At 30.7% G+C, this 11654-nt stretch overlaps 1 protein-coding gene across 1 annotated transcript; it reads right to left on the reverse strand.

The window, feature by feature from the left end:
* Positions 1 to 2825: 2825 nt before the first annotated feature.
* On the reverse strand, positions 2826 to 11511 carry LOC113373540 (venom dipeptidyl peptidase 4-like). Its single transcript, XM_026613831.1, is given in 14 exon segments — positions 2826 to 2915; positions 3160 to 3365; positions 4036 to 4196; positions 4751 to 4898; positions 6598 to 6799; positions 6802 to 6825; positions 7493 to 7700; positions 7775 to 7992; positions 8124 to 8357; positions 8650 to 8819; positions 9069 to 9265; positions 9838 to 9890; positions 9964 to 10038; positions 11455 to 11511. Coding segments are annotated over 14 exon segments (2043 nt in total).
* Positions 11512 to 11654: the final 143 nt, after the last annotated feature.

Here is an 11654-nt window from a genome sequence, read left to right on the forward strand (position 1 = left end):
TGCTGATTAATTTTTGGCAAAGATGGATCTAGCCGTTTAAGAGATACAAAGCAAAGAGTGCAAACGGGTGCACAGGTAGATAGGTACAAAAGTAGTCAAGTGGGCAACTTAAATAAGTTAACACTTTACACGCAGTTTAGATGTATGTTTTAACACATTTTTGTTATGAACGTTGATTCATACTTAAATTTTTTTATAGTTTTTATATCCAGGTATCTATTTATTATCCGTATGATATTATTTACTTATTAGAAGGCATAAACGTACTATTAGCCATTACAAAGACATATTTGCTGTAACTTACAAGTTTCTTATGTTTGCATATTTTTTAATTTATTTTATTTTATGAATATTTTTATTGCCCGAAATAATATCTAGGTATCCCCATACGCCCTTTATTGATTTCACGAAAACAGAAACCGTGACCTAATATGCAAATTTTTGTGTGAAACATTTCTTATTAAAATAAAACTCGGCGGAACGACTCATAGCCGATAATTACACACCTAGCAATCATTATTCACCCACAATTTTTTTTTCTTCAAGAAAATCGTTCCAGATTGTTGTGTACGTGTTTATGCAGATTACCCTGCGGTGGCATTGATTATATGCCGCAAACTAATTGTCCAAAGTTGAAGCAAAACTTTGAATTTGGTATGGCAAAAAGTTGTAAAACATTGTCATATTATATTTGAAGTTTTGGTAAGCGACATTACGTGCTTGAATGGTATTATTCAAAGCCACTGCAGTAAATGGAATTTAGTTTCATAATTAATGAATTTTAAAATCTTTTGAACACGCGATAATATTTGCAAACAAAACATCAAGAATGAACAAATATTTATTTTAATATTTCATTTGCATACTACTAATTTTCTATACTACTTTATCCTTGTATGTGCACATGATAATATACAAATATTTTTACCTATCAAAATGAACAAAAATTATTTTTGCTGTTGTAAACCGACAGCTTATTAAGCTCCCAATGATATTTTTGCACATAGCAAATATATGTAGTACAAAGGCACATACCAATAGCACATTCGCTCGTTTATTTTTCGAAAATTATTTTGTAAACCGACGGCTTAGTAAGCTCCCAACGATATTTTTCATATAAATATTTTTTTATTCACAAAACGCGTAGAACATGTACAATTTCCGGTGGATAATGTTTTATGCACGTTTTGCATATTGCGATATTTAAAATTGTTATTCATAAGCTGGAAAAGCTGATAAATGACGTCGGTAATGTGATTTATTTTCAATGAAATGGGAAACGCATGGAACGAAAATTATATTTAGAGAATTTACTAGAAATTACAATTAATATATATGTTATTTATTTTATCGTTTTATTTATTTTAGATTTAAATGTATTATTTCTATGACGAAAAAACAAATTTGCTTACTTCGATTTGTATCCAGACATGGCAATTTGGGTAGGGTAGGGCGGGGCTAGTTGAGCATAGGGGCAAGTTGAGCAATTGAAATATCTCGAAAACTATTCACCGTCCGTTTAGGCATTATATGGCGGAAAGATAGAGATTTGGGAGAAATAGACATCCCGCGATCGCTAGTAGCCGCTGGACAAATGAGTGAGGCTCACGGGCGTTTCGTTTATTTTGAGACCAAAAGTAAAGAAGTCATTCATAACAAGTTTTCGTCTGGTTTAGTCAAATGTTATTTATTTTTAACCAGGTAATTCTTATTCTTCCATATAATTATAGTACTTTTAATATTCACAGAGATTCTGGGTATAATTCTCACGGTTTTTTTAAAAACTCACTTTTATTTTGAAATTCCGAGTTGGGGTAAGTTGAGCGTAGTTGCTAAACTTGTTCTGTCACTAAGACATTACCATTAACTTCCAGAAATTAATTATTATGTTTAAGATTTAAGCTAAGTTTATGAGTAATGATATAAAGAAATAATGATTTTAAACCAAAATACTGAATATAATGGTAAAATAATTCCTAAGTTAATTAATCGTTGATTATTCAAAGCAAATTACTATAAGTTTTGTTTTCTTTGTCAATAAAGACTATAAATATAGAACTGGTTATTAAAAACTTATTTTATTTCATCACTAATCAACATTGAACCTATAATTTCTATTATACTTTTTTAGTGCTCAACTTGCCCCACCTATGGGGTACATTGAGCAGCATACTTGACTTTTTGCATTTAAACAGCTGTAGCTTTTAAATTTTACTTATTACCAAAAACTAGTATTAACACTTTCGTTAAGCGATAAACAACAAATCCATTAAGCCGTATAGTAATTTATTGAGACTTTTCATTGAGGAGCTACATCCGTTTAAGTAAAAATTTGCTCAACTAGCCCCGCCCTACCCTATTTGTATATACAATTATACAAATTTGTATATTTATACTTCAACTCGATTCAATATGTTTTTTACCGTTCTAGTTTAATTAATATAAAAATCAAATAAACCAATCCTATAATTTTGTGTACTTATGCTATTTTGTGATATCATTTACCGTTTTCCAAAAACTTTTGTGTCGTTTCACTTGCTGATTGTGTATTTGTGGTATACTATAAACAATTTTTGTTATTTTTTTGTGTCTAACATGTTCTCTAACCTTTAATTAAAACAGAGCATATACTTTCTATACATTAATAATACATATTACGAAAAACCAATAAATATATAAAGAAAATACGATTTTTTTATTACAACTAAAATAATACTTGTATACAGTTATGTGATCATTATGCAGTATATGTGAACAATTATTAATTATTACGTTAAATTATAAATTTAAATTGAAAATTTGTTAACAAATTATTTGTAAATGTTTCATATGAAACATTTGCAGAAAAAATTGTCGATGGTGTGATAAACGTGAGCAAGGACATTACTCAGAGCGTGCGCCTCGTTCGGATAACTCTGGAAAATAGAAAATGATTTGTTTCAATAAAATTGATTGAAATATCTAGTAATATTCTAGTAACATATTTAGAACAAACATTTCAGCAATATAAGGTTTCTATCATTAGATTTTTTCAATAATAATTTAACTCAGAGTTTTTCATATTGAAGCAATACGGTCGTAAAACGGATGTCGCCTATAGGTGACACTTGTAGCAAAAGGGTTAAACAGCATAATGTTACAAGGTTTCTATTGTCTGACCTGTGATTGGAAAGGTATGTCCTTCAACTCCAGGGTCCTCGAAAGTTGCATCGAATGCTGATAATGCACGTTATCGTCAGCGTTTCCGTGTATCAATAGATAACGCTTGTTTCGCAGTCCTTCGGCCAAAAGGGTTACGTCGCTATTGTTGTAACCTTCGGGATTTTCTGTAGGTGTTCCCATGTAACGTTCGGTGTAGATTGTGTCTGAAATAATTGCAAATTTAAGGAAAAGGTTTTAATTTGAAGACCGTATTTGATAATTTGTATATTAGGTACTTTTTAATACTCAATTCATAACAATGAATCGTGTAATAGTCGAAAAGCTACTCAACCGTTTGGGTAACGGTGTCCCTGTAAAGCTAAAAAAATTGTACTGATGGTTCATAGCATGCTTGCATTTCATTATTTTTGTAAGGTTCATAATTTGTCACGAACTTGATTATCAAGTGAGAAGTTCAAATAACAAATTGCCAGGAGATTTCGACCAGCACAAGTATTTGGCACAAACCGATAGATGCATCTTTGAGAGCTAGATGTATATTGCATTAAAATAAACTTTGTCCAGTAGGGTTAAAATTCATATATGATTTTGTCCAACCGATTTTAAAAAAATGAGCAATGCCAGGGCACTTTGACCAGCATAAGCTCTTACTAGAAAAATTGTAAAGGTAACCTGGAGTTAGAGCATGTCCAACACTTATGCTAAAAAAAATTCAATATAAGTCTGTTCCCAAGAATTAGTCAAGTTACGAAAGATCAAAAATTAATTTCAATGTTTTCTTATTAAAATAATATTCAATGTATGTTAAATAACATGACTTCATGTTTCATCAGTGCAACTTCTCTCAAATAATATAACTCTAAATCATTCTACCATAGTACAGCCAGGATGTGACTGGTGCAACAGATACTCCGCATTTGAAAACATTCTCTTTGTCCCGAATTAAAGTCATGGCCGTGGCATAACCACCATAGCTCCAACCCCAGATAGATACTCTGTTAGAATCTATGAACTGGAACATTTCTGTTAATTTCCTGCAAATGTCGATTGTTGGTTAGTAAACAGCAAAATGCATTAATCAAGAAGTAGGGACTATTGGAAATCACATTGCATGCGTACATAATTAGATATAAATTAATCGGGTTTTGTAAAACCAATACTTTAACATTAATTGATCACAAATCTGCATATAATTTACTTTAACATAGCTTTATTTTTTTCTGTGTCTGACAAAAGTCTAATCATTTTATGAAAAAGTCTATAATAAATTTTTTTTAGAAATCTCCAGAGAAAAAAATATTTTTGAAAATTACAAACAAACATGCATCATGTTTCTTAGAGAATGGCGCACAATGTGTTATTTAACTACCAACAAAATAAGAATGAAAAAAATGAACATTTTCCACCATTTTTGTGCCACTTTTGCACCATTTCTCCATATTTTAAGGTTAAAGCATTAAATTGATACTGCAATATGTGAATCAATTTTTTAAAAATGGTGCAAGATGGTCCAAAGTTAAAAGTTTTAAATGCTGTCAAGGGAAGTAACATAATAGTTATAATATAATCAAAAATAGAAATAAATTACTTGGTGATAGCGATTTGATCTTCAATCTCCGCGGTGCCGAGAGCGTTGTTTACTTGGAACATCAGCTCATCGCTCCGAAAAGCCGAGCCACGTCCGTCGATCTCGCAATGGATGTATTTTTTGTTTGTTGTTACATATTGAGGATAACCTAAAAGAGTAAAATACCAAGATAATATTATTAACTTCCCGAAGGAGAAGTTTATGTTTTCATAAAAAAATCCGATTCGCTAATTTTATGTTTTCTCGACGTTTCAAGCCATTCTGAATCGAATGAGACCAAATTTGGAAAAAGTATGTGTGTGTGTGTGTATGTGTGTGTGTGTGTGTGTGTATGTGAACAGATTTTTTGCCGTAAATCGACGTTTTCTCAAAATGACTGGACCGATTTTAAAAATTTAAATGCCATTCGATGTATCTCGATGAGGACTAGCGTTTATCAATTTTGCGCGACGATCAGCCAAGCCGTTTGTTGTAAATAGCAGAAAAGTGAAAAATTTTTCGTCCACGTTTTAGCCCGCAGTTGTGAATCGATCTTGAAAATTCAAAAACCGTTAGAAAGATATTGGTTGGGAATCGTGCTGATTAGTTTTTGGTAGAGATCGGCCGGGCCGTTTTCTTGTAATAAAGTGTTAAAAAATTTTTTTTCGACGATTTTGATGATTATTTTTTTGACGGTAGATATCATAGTCTTCTAAATCATACTAAAATATTACGGTTCTACGACAATTGGTTTAGCTTTAAAAATTCGTCAAAGTTTGCAAAATCAGTATGGTCTTTTTGGCATTTGTCAAAATTAGACTTTTGATCGACGTTTTCTCAAAAAACGCCTGAACCGATTTTAGAAATTTAAAAGTCATTTGATGTATTTCAGTGAGGACTATCGTTTGTCAGTTTTGTGCAACGATCTGATAAGCCGTTTCTTTGTAATTCGAAAAAAAATTGTTAAACTTTGCGTCCACATTTAAGCTCATCCTACCGAACCGATTTTAAAAAATCTAAATCTGTTCGAAAGATATTAGTTGGGAATGGTACTGATTAATTTTAGGTGAAAATCTACCGAGCCGTTTTCTTGTAATTAACTGTTGAAAAAAAAATTAAAGCCGATTTTCATGGAACTTTTTTGGCGATATACATCATGGTCTCATAGAACTTACTGTAATATTACGGCCTTACGACAAGTAGTTTAATTTTACAAATTCGTCAAAGTTTGCTAAAATTATTATCGTTTTTTTTAAAGTAGGATTGATGAAGTATATTATTTACATATTTTTTTGATTAAGTCGATTATTTACACATATCGGGAAGTTCATGTAACTTGCCTCAAGGCTAAATACCAAACCAACTAGTTTAATATAAAATTTGGGCCCAGCGGTGGCGTTACCGGTACGCCAAAACTATCACATATATATCTAATAATACAAAAACGAGAGTGGTTGACCACTAGGTTGCCCCTTTCAGAAAAATATTGCTAGATTAAGAAGTACGTCAGAACAACTGCTTATAGAAGAAGCAGTTTAGTATTGATTGCTGTTCAAATAGAAAGAGTTGATTCAAAAATTACTTCAGATCAGTATCATATAGTATCATTCAAGTTCTGCATCACGAACATCTTTTGGCAATAATACGTACATCACCTATGAATATATATTAAGCATAAGTATTTGTTATAAAAGTTTTTGAGCACTATAAAGATTACGTTGTACCAATGCTTTTTTAATAGATTGTAATTGTTCTAACGCCCATGTACCAATGTTCAATTACCAAAAAATATATGTTGGTTGACCATATAAAACACTAACAACTAACATCTCCCAACTTACATCAATTACTCATTAATAATTACCTACCAATTGTAAATCCATCAACTATCTTTTTCGAACCAGGGCCTGCATATACGTTCACAATCATAGGATATTTAAGGTTTTCATCAAAATCAGGGGGCATTTGGAGTCTAACAAGAGCATCGAAACCACTTTCAGTTTTTACGATCAGATCACGTACGATCGGTCTGTTGTGTTTAGATAATTTTTCTCTCAAATCCTTGTTGTCTTCCATGTTGACAGTATTTCATCATTCTAAATAGAGAGTTTGATAATAATTATAGAAACAGTGAGTTGATGTAATGATAACAGTAATTTTCGATATACCGAAGCACTTGCAAAAAGCACAATGTAAATGCTTTTATATGGGTTACTGATGAATTTTATCATCAACTAATATTGGAAATATTTTTTTTTATAGATTTTAATTGCTAATTATGTAAAATACTATAACGTGACCTGAATCTGTTATATTTTGTAAATGTTTGTTATTAGAAATTATTACGTACAATACTGTGATAAAAAATAAAGAATAAACACATAGGGTATTACGTAATACTAATTTCAATGTTTTATAATAATCACGACCGAGAATTTAGCCGAACAGAAACAAATGTTTTAGTCATTAATGTACAAGCATTTAGTCACACCTGGTCATTTTAAACATAGAAATATTTAATATATGTATATATACGTACTATACTATAGTATATTACATTGATTTATTTTTTTGATTAATTTATTTATAATGAACTATTAAAAAATCAACTGCAAATAAACGGTATTCAGATGAATAAGTAGAATGTGATAAATAAGTACAATAAATCTATAACAAAAAAAACATAAAAATATTAGTTGCAAAGTGAATAACATAACTACAAGCTAATAGTATTGATTCAAGTACCGATTTTCTTTTACTTACCACCGTGTCATAAAGTACGACAAAGGGTGCGTCTGGTCCAAGACAAGTCAAGGCAGCATAAGAGAACTCTTTGCTAAAATCACCTTTACCAAATCTGCATTTATCTCCATTTTGTGTCATAAGTTGACGGGTTAAGGACAAGCTTTTGGAGCCGGCTACCATAATTTCTTGGTGTGTACTGCTCTCAGTCGATGTTGCTGAGTAATATCTTGATAATTAAAAAAAGTTTGTAGAAACATAATAATTGGGAAAATGCGTCAAATTCAATTTGAATTGACTTACATAAGATCCCGTTCGGCATCGAAACCTATAATATTGGTAACAGTACGATTTCCACTGGTGATTGGTTTTGGTTCCGTCCTTCTTTCGGCTCCTACTATATGAGGATATGTAAATCCATCAGTGTGTTGCACAGATCTGATAGTTATATAACGATTTCCATCAGGAGTAAACCAGATTTTTCGTACGTCGATCCAACCAGGCATACTAGTTTCTAGTTCCTGAAATATTAGAGAATACACATTGATCAAGCATGCCAGAACTCAGGATAAAAAACAAATGGAAAATTATTTTGTTAATAAGTATTCACGTCTTGTATTAAATTTTATGTCTATTACTATCACTTGTTTACCGTTTTACATTCTCCGGTCCCTGCATTGCAGATTTGCATAACAGAATAGTTTTGGCGTCGGTTTAGCCAGGTGACTGCCACCTCGTTATTAGAGGCCCAGGTGACGGCGGCTAGCAGATGATCTTTGCCAACATCCTGTTCGGGAGCTGTCAGTTCCGTCCAGGGCATATTACGACCACGAGCTTCGTTCAGACGTAGAACCTTTACTTTGGCTGTCGGATTCACTCTACCGGGCTAAGAGAGAAAGGATAATTGAATCTATAGTCTGATTGAAATAAAATATTTCATTATTTTTTGTCGTCTAATACTGATTGGACTCTAAACAACGCCAAGAGTAGCTATTTTCAATATGTGAAAAAAGACTAAGATGAAAGATGCAAATGATATATAGTTAAGCTATAACAGAGGTTGACCAATTGACCTGGAAGAATATATGGTAAAATATGATCACATACTGGACCAGCGTGAGATGCTTTTGAGCACATCGTTATTTTTATGTATTGTATTATGAATTCTCTCCTGTTACCTTTGGATATCGCAGATCTACCAATTCCGGATATTGGCTTTCAATAGTACCAGACTCTCCGTAACGGAAATACATCATTTCGTCGACGTTGGAATCGTCAAAGCAACCAATCGCGATATATGCACCGTCCGGAGAAAACCAAAGCGCATCGCCAGAACCAAGCATTTCCTCTGCAATAAATTTGATATAAAAGATACAAGGAATCGGAAGTTAAAGTAGATATAATGAAATTACAATATTACAAACTTATTTTTAAAAAAGACAATACTTATTGTTTCCTGGTTCATGAAATATTAACAAAAATTACATGAAGATGATGTTTTCATAAATATTCTGAAATTTACCTTTTTTATGATTACATAATCATTTCGAAGTCATATGTTCCTAAATAAATACAGGTAAAATTTCCATTATTTTACCTTCGTAAACCCAATCCGAGACTCCGTTATACTTGACTCCCGTTTCTCCGTCCAGAGTCAGCTGAATTTCCCTGCTGCCACCATTTGGCTGCCGTCTGAGGAACACGTTGTTGTCTCGCACGTAGACCAGGCCGCTGCTTCCTGGGATCCATTTGGCCATCTGCACGTGCATTTCTCTTGCTACGTGGACAATTTCCCTTTATAAATAAAACAAATAAAGCAAAGATAAGTTTTCTTGTTGGTTTATGTAGCAAGTTATCCACCGCCTTTCACCTTCCTTTTGACCTAACATATATGCATATAAACAGGCAATAATTATCTGCATCACGCTTAAAATTGATTTTGACCATTTTGATAGATTCCAAATACCTGCATTTAAAATTACATGTATTTGTAATTGTGATATTACATCACAATTGTTCTTAAAATCATGAATATTATTTCAGGTGAGGTTTATTTTCACTGGACTGTACTGGAAAAATATAATTTCAGGGTTATTGACCTGGTTAAGCTTTCAAATTTTTGCTTATAAAATTGTTTTGCATAACATTGCGCACTATGAGACTTGTAAGAAACTCGATAATTATTACATCCACAGAAATCATTTTTTGCATTTGGATTTACTCAATTTAATGTGATTTTATTATTTTATTAGAAAAGCTGTCAATGTTGTAATTTTATAAATGTTCTGTAATTTTTTATTATTTTTGACTACTTTTGACTACTATTTTTAAAGTAATTCTGTACAAAAATTAATGTTTTTACTTACTTTGTCTCCACATTGAATATGAAACATTTGAATTGCACAGAATATCTGAATCCCTAAAATAAAATAAATATTTATTCAATATTATTTTTGTTTTTCAATTAATTGTTTCTAATGATATTTTACTACCTGTAATGGGTCCGTTTTAAACAAGACGTATTTTTGGTTAGGCGAGACTGCATATCCTGTTATGTTAAACTCTTTCTGAAAATATAATTTGTAAGTGCTAAATTTAATAAGACCTATAATTTATAAACATATTTTATAAAATATTTTTTTGTTAGCCCGTAAATCATCACTAGATGGTTTTTTATAGATATATCAAATCTTATCTAATTTATATTGTCTGCACTGCAAGTGACCACTTGCAGATAAAAAAAAAATGATCCATTCTACAAATCCAAGGAATTAACTATCAATCATTGTTTTAAATTTGATGATTATTCAAAAATCAACTTCATCTCTAAATAAATTGATTATAATCTCACTCTTGAATTTTTTGAAAAAAATATTTTGAAAATTACTTATTTATTTTATTAATTAATATTCAATATTTATATTCATCATTTGCGTATTCATTTATTTATTTGTTTTAATTATTTATTCATTTGACTATGTATGCAGCATTATTTTTATGACCTATTAACTTATTCTTTTTTCTATTAATTTATGTATTTTACATATTTTTTAATTATTTATACCGTATTTGCGGATTTCATTTTATTATGGCATTTGCAAATTTTACTCGTCCCTTCTTCAGCTTTCTTTTTACATAGCACATTCTCTGTTTCAACATCATCTTTACCTTCCTTTGCAAATTTTAAGTTTTCGCGCTGAAAATTAATAATATTTACTACATACATACACACATTCATAATAACAATTATTTAGATCAAGGTTTTACAAATTACTTAACATTTCTTTTATCACACGTACCATTCCAAATAGGTGAAATAATTAGGTTAAAATAAATCGTGAATCAATTCACTTTTAAAGTTACTACTTTATCATGTTTACGTGACAATATTAAATATTTTCTCCTTCGCCATTGAGTCATAATTAAAAACATATTCACACATTATGCCTTTGCAAATTAATGCTAATTCATAATTATAATTCCGTCATGAATATTTAATTGCACTTTAAAATTTATCGCCATGTGTTTTCGAAATTTCTGGTTATCGCAATTAAATCGTCGTTCGATATGCATGGAATTGCATTATTTTGTGTGCTTCGATAATAAACGAATTAGTAGTGTTTTATCATAGATTATGTCATGCATTATTTATTTATAGTAGGTTATAGAGATGTGTATGGAATTATAAATTGAAAACCAAGCTTACAAGTTACACTGCATTCATTAAAAAATTATCTCTTGAGTAGATGCCTTAAATAATTAATTATATTAATACAAAACATGTGTGAGGCTTTGAAATTATATATGAAATAAATTGAATGGTTGTAAGAAAGTATAAAAAAAAAGAAAATGATTGTTAATTATCAGTAATATAAATTTCCTGTAATTTTATGATGTTAATATTTGATCGATATACTATTAACTTAATGAATCACTTTATTATTCAGAATGTAACAAACAATTACCATTTACATTAAACTTACAATATCGGCGACTTTTACAAATGTCTTGCCAACACCATCTTTGGCGTCGTAGCTCATCAGATCGCCATCGATATTTTATATACAAAAGCGGTATCTGTAAGAGAAATAGATAAAATATTTATTAAATATTTGTATAAATGAGAAATACAATTAAAAAATATATTCGATTTATTACTTCAAATGTATGAAACTGGAATTAT

The sequence above is a fragment of the Ctenocephalides felis genome, unplaced genomic scaffold (genome assembly GCF_003426905.1).
Source record: "Ctenocephalides felis isolate EL2017-DRISC unplaced genomic scaffold, ASM342690v1 CF-g0.4_SCAFFOLD_01604, whole genome shotgun sequence".
Lineage (NCBI taxonomy): Eukaryota > Metazoa > Arthropoda > Insecta > Siphonaptera > Pulicidae > Ctenocephalides > Ctenocephalides felis.